Below are 18643 nucleotides of genomic sequence, written 5' to 3'. Positions count from 1 at the left end.
TCCTTTTCTTTATATGTATTGTGCTGTACATAGTTTAGGAGTTCTCGAGAGGGGAGGGGTGGGGGAGATGGAAGGTGTTTTTTATTCTGTTTCTCCCCATTGGTCTGAATTATCCATGACATCCATACTGCATCACATCAAGTCCAAATCATTAGAGGAATGCCTCTGCTTGCACTGACCAGAGGATGTTTGGATTCTGATGTCAGTCCAGTTCTGCAGGCTGATGGGAATCAGGTGTGTCCAGTGTACCTAGAATTATTCTTTGCAGCCAAACTAGTCTAACATGCATTTTGTTAATTGGAACTGGAACAGCAAAACAAAGAAAACAAATGCCTCATTTTCCAGCTTTGTGGGTGAGAGAACTATAATGCTGGACAACTGACAGCCGTAAACCAGCAGCCCAGGAATCTGCCAAGAACTTTGCTGAAATATGTTCTCTCTTAGCAACAGAGCTAAGAGGTATCACACTCTGCCCACCTTTATTCCAATGATGCTCCTTCTGATCTGACAGCCCAGGGCTTGTCAGTTTCATCCAGAACAATTTATAAACTTGGAAGCTAATCCTTAATCATTCGATCCGTCCCATGGAAGAGAATAGGGCTATTTGCATGACTGTGGACCACTTTTGTAGACTGGTAAGAGTTTCAGGAGTCCGGTTCTAAACGGAAGTTGAATCCCGCATTGAACTGCAATATTTGGGTGCAATACCATAAAGCAGTGTAGGAACAGTTCTACTTAAAATTTGTCTTTTATTAAGTCAGCCATATGCTGAAATGGCTCTTCAGCCAACTCCCCTCTTCCATAAAGAGCCGGCAACACTAGGTATTTGGGGAAAGGGAGTAGTAGTGAGGCATGTCGATGTTCCTACGTACAAAGGGGGGCATCAGAGGGGACGGGCAGAGCGCGGGGCCCCGGGCTGGGGGGAGTCACAGGGGGAGGTCACATGCCCCCCGCAGTGTCCCTCCCATGAGTCCTACTTCCACCCCTGGCTGTAACTGAGCCCCTCGCCCCGATTTGCCTGCTCTGTCCCCAGCCCAGCCCCCGGCCTCCCCGACCTACATTCCGGGGACTGCGCCCTCTCCTGCCCCACAGCCCACCCTGCAGGTGGGGAAATGAGGCACAGAGCGGGCCGGGGAGCCCAGAGGCCGGTCCGGAGCCACGTGAGCGGCCGCCCGCGGGGGGGCTCTCCCCAGAGCAGCCCGAAGCGGCGCGTGAGCTCGCTCTGGTCATGGGACTTCCCCACCCCGCCTTCGCTGCGGAAAACCCGCCTCCCTTTACGCATGCGTTGAGCGGACCAGGGGGTGAGGGGAAACCTCGCGAGAACAAGCGGCGTGATGACGCAACAATCCGGAAGTGTCTGGAGAACCCGGAAGTGGTAGCTGCAGGGGCTGGGTCCAGGATGGACGGTAAGAGACAGACCCCCCCACCGGGGGGGGGGCGCTAGTCCGGGCCCCTCCTGCTGCCACCCAGGAGGGGCCGGGTCAGGGCGGCCGCGGGGAGGACAGGTCAGGGGGCCGGGGCCGGACAGGGACCGGGGGGAGGGGATGGAGGTCAGGCCGGGTAGGGTTGGGGGGGAGGACAGGTCAGGGCCGAGGGTGGGACCGGGACCGGGACCGGGACCGGGATCGGGGGGGGGAGGGACGGAGGTCAGGGGGTCAGGGGTCTGGGGGGAGGACAGGTCAGGGCTGGGGCTGAGGGTGGGACCGGGACCGGGGACGGAGGTCAGGGCTAGGTCAGGGGTCTGGGGGGGAGGACAGGTCAGGGTGGGGCTGGGGCGGGGGGGCAGGGACGGGACCGGGGGGGGGAGGGGATGGAGGGTCAGGGCCGGGTCAGGGGTCTGGGGGGGGAGGACGGTCAGGGCTGAGGGTGGGACCGGGGGGGAGGGGACGGAGGTCAGGGCCGGTCAGGGGGCTGAGGGTGGGACCGGGAACGGGGGGGGGAGGGGACGAGGTCAGGGCCGGGTCAGGGGTCGGGGGGGAGGACAGGTCCGGGCTGGGGCTGAGGGTGGGACTGGGACCGGGACGGAGGTCAGGGCTAGGTCAGGGGTCTGGGGGGGAGGGACAGGTCAGGGCTGGGCGGGGGCTGAGGGTGGGACAGGGACGGGACCGGGGGGGGAGGGGACGGAGGTCAGGGCCGGGTCAGGGGTCTGGGGGGGGAGGACAGGTCAGGGCTGAGGGTGGGACAGGGACCGGGACCGGGGGGGGAGGGGACGGAGGTCAGGGCCGGTTCAGGGGGCTGAGGGTGGGACCGGGACCGGGGGGGGGGGGGGAGGGAGGTCCGGGCCGGGTAGGGGTCTGGGGGGGAGGACAGGTCAGGGCTGGGGTGAGGGTGGGACCGGGACCGGGACGGAGGTCAGGGCTAGGTCAGGGGTCTGGGGGGGAGGACAGGTCAGGGCTGGGGCTGGGGCTGAGGGTGGGACAGGGACCGGGACCGGGGGGGGGAGGGGATGGAGGTCAGGGCGGGTCAGGGGTCTGGGGGGGGAGGACAGGTCAGGGCTGAGGGTGGGACCGGGGGGGGGAGGGGACGGAGGTCAGGGCCGGTTCAGGGGGCTGAGGGTGGGACCGGGACCGGGGGGGGGGAGGGGACGGAGGTCAGGGCCGGGTCAGGGGTCTGGGGGGGAGGACAGGTCAGGGCTGGGGCTGAGGGTGGGACTGGGACCGGGACGGAGGTCAGGGCTAGGTCAGGGGTCTGGGGGGGAGGACAGGTCAGGGCTGGGGCTGGGGCTGAGGGTGGGACAGGGACCGGGACCGGGGGGGGGGAGGGGATGGAGGTCAGGGCCGGGTCAGGGGTCTGGGGGGGGAGGACAGGTCAGGGCTGAGGGTGGGACCGGGGGGGGAGGGGACGGAGGTCAGGGCCGGTTCAGGGGGCTGAGGGTGGGACCGGGACCGGGGGGGGGGGGACGGAGGTCAGGGCTAGGTCAGGGGTCTGGGGGGGAGGACAGGTCAGGGCTGGGGCTGGGGCTGAGGGTGGGACAGGGACCGGGACCGGGGGGGGGGAGGGGATGGAGGTCAGGGCCGGGTCAGGGGTCTGGGGGGGGGAGGACAGGTCAGGGCTGAGGGTGGGACGGGGGGGGGAGGGGACGGAGGTCAGGGCCGGTTCAGGGGGCTGAGGGTGGGACCGGGCGGGGGGGGGGAGGGGACGGAACGGAGGTCAGGGCCGGGTCAGGGGTCTGGGGGGGAGGACAGGTCAGGGCTGGGGCTGAGGGTGGGACCGGGACCGGGACGGAGGTCAGGGCTAGGTCAGGGGTCTGGGGGGGAGGACAGGTCAGGGCTGGGGCTGAGGGTGGGACTGGGACCGGGACGGAGGTCAGGGCTAGGTCAGGGGTCTGGGGGGGAGGACAGGTCAGGGCTGGGGCTGGGGCTGAGGGTGGGACAGGGACCGGGACCGGGGGGGGAGGGGATGGAGGTCAGGGCCGGGTCCGGGGTCTGGGGGGGAGGACAGGTCAGGGCTGAGGGTGGGACCGGGACCGGGGGGGGAGGGGACGGAGGTCAGGGCCGGTTCAGGGGGCTGAGGGTGGGACCGGGACCGGGGGGGGAGGGGACGGAGGTCAGGGCCGGGTCAGGGGTCTGGGGGGGAGGACAGGTCAGGGCTGGGGCTGAGGGTGGGACCGGGACCGGGACGGAGGTCAGGGCTAGGTCAGGGGTCTGGGGGGGAGGACAGGTCAGGGCTGGGGCTGGGGCTGAGGGTGGGACAGGGACCGGGACCGGGGGGGGAGGGGATGGAGGTCAGGGCCGGGTCAGGGGTCTGGGGGGGGAGGACAGGTCAGGGCTGAGGGTGGGACCGGGGGGGGAGGGGACGGAGGTCAGGGCCGGTTCAGGGGGCTGAGGGTGGGACCGGGACCGGGGGGGGGAGGGGACGGAGGTCAGGGCCGGGTCAGGGGTCTGGGGGGGAGGACAGGTCAGGGCTGGGGCTGAGGGTGGGACTGGGACCGGGACGGAGGTCAGGGCTAGGTCAGGGGTCTGGGGGGGAGGACAGGTCAGGGCTGGGGCTGGGGCTGAGGGTGGGACAGGGACCGGGACCGGGGGGGGAGGGGATGGAGGTCAGGGCCGGGTCAGGGGTCTGGGGGGGGGGAGGACAGGTCAGGGCTGAGGGTGGGACCGGGACCGGGGGGGGAGGGGACGGAGGTCAGGGCCGGTTCAGGGGGCTGAGGGTGGGACCGGGACCGGGGGGGGAGGGGACGGAGGTCAGGGCCGGGTCAGGGGTCTGGGGGGGAGGACAGGTCAGGGCTGGGGCTGAGGGTGGGACCGGGACCGGGACGGAGGTCAGGGCTAGGTCAGGGGTCTGGGGGGGAGGACAGGTCAGGGCTGGGGCTGGGGCTGAGGGTGGGACAGGGACCGGGACCGGGGGGGAGGGAATGGAGGTCAGGGCCGGGTCAGGGGTCTGCGGGGGAGGACAGGTCAGGGCTGGGGCTGAGGGTGGGACCGGGACGGAGGTCAGGGCTAGGTCAGGGGTCTGGGGGGGAGGACAGGTCAGGGCTGGGGCTGAGGCTGAGGGTGGGACAGGGACCGGGACCGGGGGGGGGGGAGGGGACAGAGGTCAGGGCCGGGTCAGGGGGCTGTCCCTGGGCATGGTGGGAGGAGAAGGTCAGAAGTGGGGTTTTGGGAGCGGTGGCAGCCTTTGGGGAGGGGAGTGGGAAATCCGTTGGTGACATCTGGGCACATGATGATGTGACATGGGAGCGGGAGTTCCCTGTGACCCCAGAGTGGGGAGTCCTGGGGGTTACCTCCAGTGGCTCCGCTCAGTCATCCTGGCCAGTCGGCTCCTGAGGAGGATGGTGGAGACCCACTCACATGTGTGGCACTGGGTAAAGCTGGGGCTGAGGGCCCATGGTACATTGGTCAGGGAGAGAGAAAACTCAAGGGTAGCTTGTTTGTTCCTGGCCTTTCTGATTTGTTGAAATAGGTCCAGGTATTTAAGAAAACTAAAAAGTATTTAGAATCACCCCAAATTCCTGAACTGATCCATTTCCTCTTGCATGAAACTGGCCGGGTGAAGCTGGCTGAGAGTTATTCACATGGATATCTGGGGTGTGCCAAGTTCTGGGTCGAAGGCCACCATGTAATGGTAGGTTTCAGAGTAGCAGCCGTGTTAGTCTGTATTCGCAAAAAGAAAAGGAGTACTTGTGGCACCTTAGAGACTAACAAATTTATTAGAGCATAAGCTTTCGTGAGCTACAGCTCACTTCATCGGATGCATTTGGTGGAAAAAACAGAGTAGAGATTTATATACACACACACAGAGAACATGAAACAATGGGTTTATCATACACACTGTAAGGAGAGTGATCACTTAAGATAAGCCATCACCAGCAGCAGGGGGGGGAAAGGAGGAAAACCTTTCATGGTGACAAGCAAGGTAGGCTAATTCCAGCAGTTAACAAGAATATCAGACCCCACCCCCCACTGTTCCTCTGATATTCTTGTTAACTGCTGGAATTAGCCTACCTTGCTTGTCACCATGAAAGGTTTTCCTCCTTCCCCCCCTGCTGCTGGTGATGGCTTAACTTAAGTGATCACTCTCCTTACAGTGTGTATGATAAACCCATTGTTTCATGTTCTCTGTGTGTGTATATAAATCTCTCCTCTGTTTTTTCCACCAAATGCATCCGATGAAGTGAGCTGTAGCTCACGAAAGCTTATGCGCTAATAAATTTGTTAATCTCTAAGGTGCCACAAGTACTCCTTTTCTTCATGTAATGGTAATCAGAGAAACCACAGTAACAAGTAATACAGCTATTTCAATAAAAGGCATGAAGTTGCTTTCTGAGGAATCACTTGTTAGTTGCAAGACAGGATGTGGTTTCTATTAGCTCCACTCCAGGATTTAGGTCCTGTGCATGACGTGTCAAATTGAGAGAGAACTGAATAGTGAAGTCACTATCCTGTACCATGAATGCTGTGATACTTGCCACATATGGATTAATTTATGGTAGATAATTTTTTCCAGTGAATATTTCAGTATCTAATGTTCAGTGAGTCCATTTATTTCAAAGAGCCGTATCCAAGGGATAATTCACTAGCTTGTATGGCTCCTTCAGTATTCTGAGCCAGTCCCCAGCAGAGCAGTTCAGATAGCACTGCCTGTTACCCTGGGTGCTCAGGGCCTTTGTTATCAGTGCATATGCCTGACCCTCATTGATTGAAATTGAAAGGAGGAGTCAATCCTGTGAGAATGCATCCGATGAAGTGAGCTGTAGCTCACGAAAGCTTATGCTCTAATAAATTTGTTAGTCTCTAAGGTGCCACAAGTACTCCTTTTCTTTTTGCGAATCCTGTGAGAGTGTCTCCAATAAAACCTTCCAACAGCCTTTTTAACAAGCTCTCTGAGATGTCTCGTATTCCATTCTAGGTCGTTTTTTCAGTCCCTTACTGTGTACAATAGTCCAGTCACCATTGGCCTTACAACCACATTTAAAAATCAGCATCAGTGTCATTTGAGCTCAATTGTAGCCAAATGAGACTCAAGCGGGGGTTGGTCAGCTACATGTAGACAGGCCTTTAACACAGGAGTTTCTGCTTCAGTGCTCTAGCATGACAGGAGAGGAAGGATTTGCCTAGTGTTAGAGCACTAGCTGTGACTTGGGAGACCCAGGTTGAAGTCCTTGCTCTGCCACTAGCTTTCTGTGTGCCCTTGGGCACATCACTTAGTCTCCCCGTGCCTCTGTTCTCTATCTGTACAAGGGGATAATGGCACTGGGTAAAGATTGGGAGGTGCCTACGTACTAGGGCGATGGAGGCCATATGGAGTACCTTAGCTAGGTAGCCTGAGGAGTCCCCAGTGCACAGGCAAAGGCTGAGAGTGCAGTTCAGGCAGCTGAGGGCCGTGGCCTCTGCTTGCCCAGAAAAGACTTTTCTGAACAATCGTGGTGGTGATATTGGGATTTGTGAGCTGCACAACCTCAGCCTGTCCAGTCCCCTTCAGGCAGAAGGAATGTTGGTGTGATGCTTTAGAAGGGAAGGGAGGATGTGAACTGGGGAGACTCACCATAGAAAGAAGGTACCTCCCAAAAGCACAGTTCCTTGGGTGAAAGATTGTGTGAGCTTTATGTTATTGAGTGACAGCAACTCTTAAACCTATGATCTGAGTCACCTCCTCTCTCATTTCAGATACACTCTTCCAGCTGAAGGTGAGTGTGGCCATTACATGATTTCCTTTCGTCCCCTGCATGGGGATTCACTATTATACACCTCCCAGCATGGGCTGCCCAGCGAGGATTTGGTCAATTGAAAGTGAACAAGCCCAGCTGAACTGTTGTTCTAAGACCCTCTTATGGTGACTTGTGGTATGGCTGGTAGGTCTGTACAAAACCAAACTGTCTTCCTGGAACAGGCTGCTTAGGAGCCTAGCTGACTACCAGGCCCTGTACTAGTCAGGTGTTTTGTGGGCTTCTCCAACAGCTGGAGGCTAGGGTTGATCATCTTTAAGAAGCAGCTACTATGGGTCTAGGTTTATCCCTTGTTTTTAAATTTGGCTTCTCAAATGCTTTCTGCTCTGACCTCCTCTCTCTCACTCAATGGAGAGTTCACTGACTTGGAGAAACCTCTTCCAGAACCTTCCTTCGTACCTTCAACTCCTATTGCTTTCATTGTTCTGTCTTCCTGAGGCTTTATCTCCTCCTTCCAGCAGGGGTGTGATGTGCAGTATCTTCACGGATAGTCTCCCAGAGTGGGGGGGCCGCTGGGCTTTCTGTTCACGGGGGCTGGGGAAAGGTCAACATATACACAAAGATCCCAACATTTAAGGCTGTGGTGGTGGTGAAAGAACAGAAACCGGTGTCTATTATTTCGGGGGAGGGAACAGTGCAGAAGTCCCTAGCGATGCTGTGATTTAGACCCTGAAGACATCATTGATCATGTTGCAAGCCCTTGACTCTCCTGATGTAAAGGAAGTGGCAGTGCAGCTCACAATTGCATAAGGTGCTTAACCTCCATTGGTGTGAGCCGCAAATCAGTTAAGTGCATTAGGCTGGATGGGCCCTTCATCTGGTAATTGAATTAAATGTAACAGGAACCTATAGATCATATTCTCCTGTGCTAACGAAGAGAGGTGGAATATGTATGGTACCAAAAACTACCTCCATTCCTAGAGGAGAGACTGAAATCCCTCCCTCCAGAGCTTTGCCATTATGAAAATCTGTTTAAAATAACAGCTGCAGCTCTGCCTCTGCAGTTCCCGGCCTCAGCAGGAAGGGGGAGCTATTTATCTAGAGAACACTTATCTCCTGTTCTGGAGCCACATAGGCAGTGTAAACCCAATCCAGAATTGTCATGCATGGCAGAGGACGTGACGGAAAGACTATGCCAAGTCCAAAGCAAACTCCTTCCCATCACTCCCCTCAAGCACCAATCAGTCCCTTTCACTCATCTCTGAAAAAGCCTTGAAAAGTGAGCCTGTGAGCATGCCCTGAAGGTCCCTGAACCCAGGCTAAGGAGTATGTTCCAGGTGCCTCATTGAGAGCCCCCAGGGCCTCTTAAACCAGGGGGCTGAAATCTCAAGTGCCTCCACTGCTCGCTACAGCTTTGTATTTCAGAGTAGGAGAGAGAGGACAGTGTGCTTTAGCCTGCTATGTCACAGGTACTACCTGTCTGGCCAAGGAAGCCAGGCCTTCCTTCAGAGCGCTCCAACTCTGCTCCATCAGTCAGCCAAACGGGCTACTGCAGCTCACTGAGTCCCTTTCCTCTTGCGGCCTCCGTTGTTTGCCCAGACACGTCCATAACTATCACCTGCCCAGCCAGTCTCACTGTGTTTTAGGGTTGTATAAAGGACAAGCCAGCCCTCAAAGGCATCTGAGGCAGTGCCAGCAGACACTGTGGGCACTGTACATGACGCTTTGCTAGGACAGCCTTTGGGCTTTTGTGAGAGTTGTGGGAGCCTCTGATTGTGGTAATGTTTGCCTCTTTCACGGCCGAGCACCAAAGTCTGTTTCTGTTAGTTCACAGCAAAGCAGCTGGAGAAGCTAGCCAAGAAGGCTGAGAAGGACTCGAAGACTGAGCAAGCCAAGGTCAAGAAGGTAGGCCAGTGCAGCTGAACTCTGAGGAGGTGGTGGAGATGAAAGTAACACACACGGACCGTCTCTGAGTGCTAGGTGTCTTTTCAGCCATCACGCCCTTGAGCCTGTGCCATCAATCCCTGGCTCTGTACCAGAGGGATTAACCCAAGGAATTATAGTAGATTCCACTTAGTAGCACCTGGATATTAACAGCTTCTGGTTAATGGCAGCGCTTGGCTGGGAGCCATCCCTGCCCCGTTGACTTTAAAGTTAATGGGTTTGGATATTGCCAATGGGATGGCGCCTATTAACAGCAGCGTTTGGAAGAAAGACACTGGCTGCAGGCAGGTGTGTAGGCCTATAGCCCAGGAAGGGAGTGCTGGGACATGCAGTCCCATGACTGCAGTCCCCAAACCTGCCTGCGCAGGGGGCCCACACTGGAGGTAAGGGGCTTTGGGCCGGGCAGTAGTGGGGAGGGGGGCTGCCGCCTGGATGCTGGAGCTGCACTGTACCTCTCCCAGCTCTCTCTGGGCTGCATCCTGCCTGGGAGCTGCACCCAGGCAAGGAAGCACTGGAATGTGCTGAGCCTTATCCCCTGAAGAGCACAGGGGGAGATACCGTGCGGTCTATGGGGCCCTAATGCCTGCACTCCCCGTAGAAAGCCCCAGCATCTGGGCTGCAGCCATGCCCCCTGCTGCTGCCCGGCCCGCAGACCGGTTTGCTGGGCTGCAGTCAGGGAAGGCATAAACCAGTGCTGGCTATAGCCCTGCAAACCTGCCTTCTGCTTGTTGGCAGCTGCCAGATAACAGCAAGCGAGGGATTGCTAGTAAGCAGAATCTACTGTCCTGCATTCTTTGACCTGTCTATGTACTGCTGAGATCCAAGCAAGCACGGTCTCCCCCGTATGACTGACTGATGTTCCAGGTGCAATAGGCCATCCTGAAATCCCCAAATCTCCTAGCCTCAACCCAAATCCTGTGTATCCTAGGGTGTTTGGCTGCCACTGGCTCCACTAATCCTGATCCAAGGAAACACCAAATTCTGCATGACAGCCCTTGGGTGGAAATGGAAGACATTTGTTTCTGATGTGTGAAGCAAAATGGATTCCTCCTGCAAATCTTTTCCCTTCCATGTTCCAGGCCCTTCAGCAGAAGAACGTAGAATGTGCTCGTGTCTATGCAGAGAATGCAATCCGGAAGAAGAATGAAGGGTTAAACTGGCTTCGGATGGCTTCCCGAGTGGATGCAGTGTCCTCCAAGGTCCAGACAGCAGTGACCATGAAGGGGGTAAGAGGCCTTGTCGTCTCAGGTGTATCCCTGGAGGGACAGAGCTGTTTCCTGTCCTTGTACAGATAGAGTCTATTGGCCCCTCTCCTGCCAACATTCCTCTCTTCTTTTGTAACTTGGTTAGAATTGGGCTTTAGTGTTGACAGGCGCTGTGACACCTCCCACCCCCAAACTGGGATTTGATCAGGGCCCGGAGCTAGACCGGGCATTGGCAGAGACTGCCACAGCTGCTGAAATGCCAGTGTGTATGTGTGATTGCCTTGTGATGTGGCCAATACATTTCACTGGGGGACCAGAAATGAGCCTCTCAAACTTGCTTCATTTGTGGCTTCATCCATATTTGAGCCCAAGTCTGCAGGCTTGGAAGGTGTGTGCCTGAAATCACTCCCCTGCCTTAGCCATGTGTTCATGCATGCTTGTGTGCAGGGGACTGGGGGTTAGAGTTCTCTTCTGCAAGGTACTGAGCACCCTCAAGTCCTTTTGATTTTGTTGGGAGCTGAGGACGCTTGTCCCCTCTTTGGATTATGTCTGGAATCTCTCTTCACTGTGAGTCACATGACCAACACTGGAGTCCCACCTGGACTTAATGTGGCCCAGCTTAGAGAGAGGACAGGCAGCAAGAACAGCCCCTGAAGCACATTGCGCCTGGTGGGCTGGAGCTCCTGTCTTCACGGTGTTTGTACTAACGTTTGGAGTAACATTTCTGGGATGAACACCAAAGTGTTCAGTGGAGAAGTAGCGTGAGGATGCGCTAAAAATGCATGAAGCCCCTGCATAGAAGAGCTCATGGGCACGGTTACTATTTTCATGTGAGGGTCATGGTGAAGTTGCCTCTGTACTACTGAAGGGCAGATTTCCAGAGTAGTATATGAAAACGATGCGTATGTATCGTTTGTGTGTGCAGTAGATGCCAGGTGCAAGTCCGATGTGCACAGTGACAGCTAGAAGGCTAGCAGATGATTTTCAGGAATCGTGCAGATGGTTGCATATGCACAGTTCTAAAACGCTGCAGCCAATCTGAGCTGAGAGTCCCCGCTATTCACGGCAGGACGTCGCTGCCCTGTGCGGACTGAGGCTGCACGGTTGTGGAAATGCAAGTAACACCGAATTCCTTTTGGCCAGGCTTGGCTCCCACTCTGAACAGGGACATATGCGTTGACTTTGCTTAGTGTGTATATTTTCCAACCTCCTGTTACAGGTGACTAAAAATATGGCTCAAGTGACCAAGGCCTTGGACAAAGCTCTGAGCTCCATGGACCTGCAGAAGGTCTCGGCGGTGATGGATAAATTTGAGCATCAGGTTCAGAACTTGGATGTTCACACTTCGGTAAGTGCTGTGCACTTGCTAGCCTGGGGATAGACTGCTGGGCAGTGGGAAGAATTGTACTCGTTGGCATGCATGTACTCTTGGAGGCTGTGGGGTGGAGTGGAGAGAACTGTATCGCCCATGCCATCATGGGCTCAGACACAAGCATCCCGTTTGTGAGGCCCTTCCCGGGCTCCCAGATGCGGTCTTTGGATTAATGGCTCAGTTGTTTCCAGAGCTCTGGTCTATAGTAGCTCATCAAGGAAGATCAGGGTTCTCTTGGGTTAGGAGCTGCACGTAGAGAATCTCTATCCCAAAGAGCTTGTGATCAAAGTAGGCAGACATACAGAGGAAGGGTGGGGAAAGTCTTGTCCCCATGGCATATTCCTGGGGGAATTCTGTGCCAAAAAAATAAAAATTCTGTACACAATATTTTAAATTTTGAAAAATTCTGCTTATTTTATTTGTCAAAATAACACAGGATAATCATGCTACTTTCAGTTATTTTGGTAATTTATTTCAAAATACACATCAGCAAGTATGTCTGTAACAATGCAGACAACAAAAAAGATTCAGGAAATGGTTTTTGACAATTAGATTCCTCCCTATGTATATTAATACAGAACATTCAGTAATAATTCATTTAAACCACAATACAGAAACGTATTTCCTGCACCCCTCAGAAGCAGTGGAAAGGGTTGGGGGAGTCAGGGTAATGGAGGAGATGCGGGAGAATGAAGTAATTGCTGGGAAGAAGCCTGATAGCGAATCTGAACGATTGTTCAGTGTGGGTGGGAGAAGTATGGAACAGGGTGTTTTGGGGGGGAAGGGATTGTTAGGGAATTGGGGAGCCTCCCCTGTGCAGACCCTGGTTCACCCCTAGCCTCTCATTCAGTCAGGCACATCTGCCCGTCCCCATGTGGACCTGCAGCTCCCCTCCCCCATGTCCCCATAGGGTCCTGCACCCCCACTCCCATTCAGCTCCAGCTCAGTGCTGTCACCCCACTAACGCCTGTCCACCGCCACTAGCCCTTCTGAGCCACAGTCTGTGACGCCACCGCAGCAGCCCCGTGTGCCGCACGCTGTCCATCACTCCCATGCCTCCTCACCCAGCCCTGTGGGCAGGGAACTGTGAGGAAAGCAGCCTCTTCTCCTCCCTCTCCATGGCTGGCTGCTCCGGCCGGCCGTGAGCCGGCCTCCCTCTTTTCTGGTGCCACAGCAGCCCTGGTGGGTGAAAGTTGTAACTGCAGTGCCTCCCTGGTAGAATCCATTTTCTGCGGGGAAAAAAATCGGCAGGGGATATGGGTTCTGCGTGTGCGCAGCGGGGCAGAATTCCCCCAGGAGTAATGGTACAGATAAGGAACTAGGAGACTTGCCCCAGGTCACACGGGGAGTCTGTCCGAGCTAGGAACTGAACCCAGAGCTCCTGAGTCACAGGCCAGTGCATCAGCCACAGGCCAGTCCATCCTTCTCATTGTGATGGTTGCTGGCTTGTTTGATTTCCCCGCCCTCCCCAGCATGTTTAAGGGGCTGGGCCACATGCGTGATTATAGCACATGTTCTGTTCTGCCTACCTTTGACCTGATCAGTCTGGGCGCAGTCTAGTACGTCCCATGCTCCCAAGTAGAGCCGGCCTTGAGCTCATTCTTGACTATTGCCTTGATCCTGGATGGTTAGTGTGTCTAACCAGGAGAAGAGAGCTGCCTCTGACGGCAAGGAAAAGCCCCTGTGCAAGTGTCTGACTATGTCTACAGTATCTGAAGGCTTCACTGAGAACCTGAGACAGGGTGGGGGATACTGTGGACATAATACTTCATATGGCTGTGTGCTGTCAGGTGCTGGGTGGTACACTGTTGTCTAGGGGCCTCAGGATCTCTCTGGCTCCAACCCGTCGTCCTGTCCTATGACCTAGCTGTCTGGCTGACAAGGATGTGGAGAACCCCCTGGGGAGGGGAGTAGTGGGCCAAACTCAAGATCTGTAACTGGCTCCTATGGGCAGGAACATGTGCTGGGGGGGTTCTTCAGTGGAGTCAGATGGTGGCTTGGCTTCAGATACTGACTCTGCCCATGGTAGGTGATGGAGGACTCCATGAGCTCTGCTACCACCCTGACCACGCCGCAGGAGCAGGTGGACAGCCTCATCGTGCAGATTGCCGAAGAGAATGGCTTGGAGATCATGGACCAACTCAACCAGCTCCCCGAAGGGGCTTCGTCAGTGGGGGAGAGCTCTGTCCGCACCCAGGAAGACCAGCTGTCCCGAAGGTTCTTTCTCTTTCCCTTTTTCTCCCCACATCCCTTGGTGTGATTGTGTCCCTGGGCTTTGTGTTCCTGGCAGCTTGAACTGCCCCCAGGCAGCTCTTTCACAGCTTGTACAGGGGTAGTTCAGGCTGAAGGGATGGCTGGGAGGGAAGCCAGCTGTTGGGGCAACCTCTGGGCTCTCACGTCCCCATGCATGGTGGAGCCTTGCAAAGCTCCAGAGGAGCCCCCTACAGGCAGCGTGCCTTGTCGTGCTCCACGGAGGAGAGGGGCCTCCTGATTCTACTAGCGTCGGGGTAGGTGTTGCTCTTGCTCAGCTCAGTATCCAGCTGGTGGGAGTTCTCCTGGCCCATGCTTGCCTCATGCAGCTGACGCTGTTCTGGGCGTGCTTGGCACTGACCTTTGAACAGGCTGTTTCTCTGGAACCTCCCCAGAAGATGTTTGAGGGTGCCTCCTATTGCTGGTGAGCTCCTCTTCCTCCTCCCCATCCCTGCAGCTCTGCGTGCAGCTACCGTGAGAGGGCCCCTCCGAAGACAGAGCCCTGCAGTTCCTGGCTGTACAGAGCTCCCTTGACCCCCTCCCCTTTTCCCAGAAGTCATTGCACAGCTGCCAGACTTTCTCCAGGTTCTCTTGCTTCGGGTTGTCTGGAGTGCGGAGAGGAGCGGTGGGTCTGGTGTGAGCTGAGGGGTGTCCTCAAGGTGGGAGGTGTTCTGCAGACCCAGAGAAATGGAGACCCTCGCCTGGCTGCATCATGCAGTATGGCTGAAAGGTGCCTCTTGCTGAAGATGACTGATTGTCATGCCACACGCACACAAGATGGCACAGTCCGGGCTCCAGGGCTTTGCAATGGAGGGAGATGCTGTTCTTTCTCCTCGCTCACAGGGCCATCAGATAGGTTATGAGATAACAAACGGAGCATCCAGCCTTTCCTTAAACTCCCTCTGCGCTCTAAGCGCTATTCCCAGCCATCCCCAGGAACTAGCCCAACTGCTTCTACACATAGCCCTGCCTGATACTCACCCCCTGACAGCTGGAAGGGTCTTATCCTGTGTCCGGTCTGAGCCCCAAAGGTGTCTCCAGCACATAGGCTTTCTCCCCATCCTCCCATGTGCTTGCAGTGTGCCTGCTGCTCTGTCTGCTGAGGTCAGAGTTCGGATTGGGCCACCCGTGTGCTGCAGGGAGTCTTGGTGCTTGTGCTGAGCCCTGGGGCTCTTTGGGCTCTGGCAGCACCACGCTCTTCCCTTCCTGGCCGGTGGTGTCGCGTGGCTGTGCTGTTCAAAAGCTGGAGGGCTGGCTGTGCTTTGTTTCCCTGCTGGGGCCCGCTCTGACCTGAGTGCAGGAAATGCATTGGCAGAGTTGGGATGGATGGTGCTTGTAACGCACCTGCTAGAACATAAATGGTTATCTGTGCTCCAGGGGGAGACGTCTCGTCCCTGCAAACCGCTTCCCCCCCAATTCAGACGCATTCCATCACTGGTCATAGTGCCCCCAGCCTTGCCCAGTTCTCCAGAGAGCTCCCCCTGTGCTCTCTGGGTTCACTTGGAAGCAGTTCCCAGTGTTTCGTGCTCTCCTTTGACTCTCTTGTGCTGTTTCTTCCAGGTTGGCTGCCTTGCGGAATTGAAGTCTCCCATTGTTCTGGAGGATTGCTGTTCCCCTACTGATCATGCATCGAGTGGGGAGATGGGGGAGACCCCCGCAAACCTCCCACTCCATCCCTTCTCTGGCCTTCTGCTAGCAAAACCAGAACCAGCCAGTCACTCCTTCAGCAGCCTGTTGCTCTGTGGTGGACTCTTTTTGGTCTTTTTCGATGATGACTACTTCCTGAAGAGGCAGCAGGAAGAGATGTTGAAGGGAGGTTTGCTGAGTGAGCATGACCTTGCTCTGGGCTTTGGCGGCAGGGTGTTCAGGGCTCTTGTCTTTAAAGCAGTGCTACCACTCCCCCTCTGCATCCTGGGCCTCTAGGGGGAGTGAAGATGCTGCTTTGATTCTAACACTACATGGAGATCTTGTTGAAAGGGGAAGTGCATGTTCTGATGGGACACTGGGGGACTGACCATCTCCAGATGGCTGTTTCTCTAGCAAATGTGTAGGGCATCTTTATCTCCACATCCTGTACGTTGCCTCTCTTAGCCACAGTGTGCTTTGCTGTGGGTGACCCTCTACTAACAGCTTGCAGCAGGTAGTGCCACAGATCCTTCCCGTTTCCATCCAAGCCTCTTTCTTCCCCACTGCCTGTTGTAGCAGGGGGGAAGGGATGCCCACTTGGGGTGTACATATGCATTGGTACATTTCATGGGCGAGGCAGCTGCCTTGGATGAAAGGCGCAAATCTGTGTAGTGGTGTCTCTTACTCTAACGTCCATATTCCCAGTTATCTGCTTGTCCCTGGTGCAGCGCAGCATTGAGACGCTAGGGACCCCAGTGGTGATGCCCACTGTGTAGGGATCTCACTTTGCCAACTCGTAGCCCTTGCGCTGCTTGTCACGTTGCCCGCCCTGGATTTTCTCACCGTTAAGTGACCTTTGAGAAGTTTGCCTCCACAACCACACGCTGTGACCACTAAGATCTGGCCAGGCGAGATGGGATTCTTCATGCACGCCACCCCAGGGGTGAAGCTGGCCTGAGCTGCTCCAACCCGGCAGCGTTCAAGGTGCAGCGCTGTCTGCTGGGGACTGGTTTGTCTCCAAGCTCTGTCACTGGCAGCACTGCAGCGGAGCAAATGTCCAGACCCTCCTGTGAATGGTGAGGATGTCTGCACTGTCCCTGCGGATGTTGTACTTCCCTCCTAAATACCTCGGTTGCCTTTACCTCTTGGGTCTCTTCCCCCCCACTCCCTTCCTCAGGGCTGACACTGACGAGATGCCCCAGCTCCAGTGATGACTGAGTATAAGCTCATCACTTCCTTTAACCCGGTTCCACGCTGTAGGGCCGGGAGCTAGGCTGAGAAGGAAGGATTCCCCCCCCCCCCCCGCTACCCTCAGCCCCAGGCGTGAGAGCTTTTGGAGGCGTATGGTGTCACTCTTCACACTCGGCCTCCTCTTCACCCCAGCTCCCTATAATGGTGGGAGACAGCGCTGGGGACATGGGAGGTAGCGAGGGGAGATCTGAGCCCAGCTTGCTGCTGGGTGGGAGGGGACCCGAGCCAGGCTCCCACTCAGTGGAGTTTTAACCCCATCCCTGCTGGCTCCACGCTAGCTGCCATGTGCCAGGAGTCTGGTACCGCTGTGCCGGAATCAGGGCAGAGCACATCTGGCATACCCAGCAACATGGCACGTGTTTGGCAGCAGCGAAAGTCAGGAGTGGTTACTGTGACAAACAGCCCTGGGGCTGGATTGCTGGTTTCACAGGGAGGGCTGGCTCACAATTCGTTAACTGTCTCTAAGTGTTAAGTGTCCAATAGCTTCTCTCAGATGTGCTAAGGGACCTGCTTCACTTCGGCTAGGGGGCAAGAAATCCCCACTTTGGGGAGCAGGGGAGGCAGATGGCATCAGACACACTCCCCATCACCCTTGCCCCTGAGTGTGTCCGGTGCAGCCTGGTGCCTGACAGTGGCTGGCCTTGCCACTCCCAGTGCAGAAGGCATGTTGCTGGGGTACGGAGTACAGGAGAAGTCAGCAGGCTGGGGGTTTTGCAGCACTTGCGTGTGGACACGCTTTAACATCTCTCGATATTTTCCCTCCGAGTCTTGTGGCCTTGGAAAATGCATGTTCGCCTCCCTATTGCGATTACTCTGAGCTGGGCTGTTTGAGTCCAGCTGTGGCCGCCCCCCACACGGTGACAGAGGAGATGCAGGCTCCTTTCCCAGACTGAGGAGGAACTGTAGGTGAGCCAAGGGGCTTTGTTTCTAATCCTGGCAGAGTCCCTGACTTGCTTGTGACCAGGTGTTTGGTCTCTGTGCCTCAGTCAGACCCACCTGAATAAAATGCAGGAGCCCCCCTGAAAATCTGAGCAGAGCTTTCCAGGGCAACCCCCTGGCGGGCATTTAACTGGGCTTGGAGGGCAGGCTGACCTGGGGCAGCTGTGAACGTCTTGTTCCACTAGCTGGAGTGTTTGCAGGAGACACAGTGAGCAATAGCCTTATTTTCCCCCTTCCCCCCCAGGCTCCTACCTTGTGGAAATGGTTTAACCCTGCCCAGCTCCTCACAGCTGCCAGGAGAGAGATCAGGAGAAGGGGCCTGTAAATGGGTGGGCCCGGCCTTTGCCCTGGGGAGGAGATCCTGCCCTCTGTAAATGAGCCTTTTTTTTCCTGTGTGGTGCTGTCTGTGTGGTTTTACAACGCTGCTTGTCTTTGCTGGTTTTGAAATGAAAGCTGTAAATTCCACTCTGCCATTTTAAATAAAGGAACTGTCCCTGAAAATCAGCCTCCCAGCCTGTCTGCATTCCACGGAGCGCCACTTTGGCCCAGGCTCTGCTGAGATGTGGAGCCATCAGGGCAGAGGCGGGAAGCGGCCTGGGTAGGAGAAGCAAATGGCCTAGTCTGGTCTCGGGGTTCTGCGGCTGGGTTCTGGAGGCACTGGCCTGTCTCGGTCTGACACAGCGGCTCGGGGAGGGAATCCACCAGCCCTGCGTCTCCATGGGCTCTTGTCAGGCTGCTCCTATTCCTTGTGTGACGTGGAGCTTTCCGGTCCTTCCCCCCACAACCTCTCTTCTTTTGACGCTAGATTTATCTGGCTTGGACTCTACTTCAAAATGGGCTTGGCTGAGCGCTAGCAAACACGCTGTAAGGAAGAGTCATGCCCTGGCCCCAACGCTGGACCGGGGGGAGCTCTAACCTATCTTCTCCAGCTCCAATTTCTGGGACCGTTAC

At 56.3% G+C, this 18643-nt stretch overlaps 1 protein-coding gene across 1 annotated transcript; it reads left to right on the top strand.

Moving 5' to 3' along the window:
• The first annotated feature begins 1226 nt into the window (after window positions 1–1226).
• On the top strand, window positions 1227–18189 carry CHMP1A (charged multivesicular body protein 1A). The gene is made up of 7 exons (XM_038368743.2): window positions 1227–1406; window positions 7107–7126; window positions 8933–9010; window positions 10129–10275; window positions 11474–11602; window positions 13656–13843; window positions 15437–18189. The coding sequence occupies exons 1-7, from the start codon at window positions 1229–1231 to the stop codon at window positions 15456–15458; spliced, it is 762 nt and encodes a 253-aa protein (XP_038224671.1). The 5' UTR covers window positions 1227–1228; the 3' UTR covers window positions 15459–18189.
• Window positions 18190–18643: the final 454 nt, after the last annotated feature.

This window comes from Dermochelys coriacea, chromosome 12, assembly GCF_009764565.3.
Source record: "Dermochelys coriacea isolate rDerCor1 chromosome 12, rDerCor1.pri.v4, whole genome shotgun sequence".
NCBI classification, from domain to species: Eukaryota; Metazoa; Chordata; order Testudines; family Dermochelyidae; genus Dermochelys; species Dermochelys coriacea.
The sequence above is the reverse complement of the archived record's forward strand: the minus strand, read 5'-3'. Positions and strand labels throughout refer to the sequence as shown.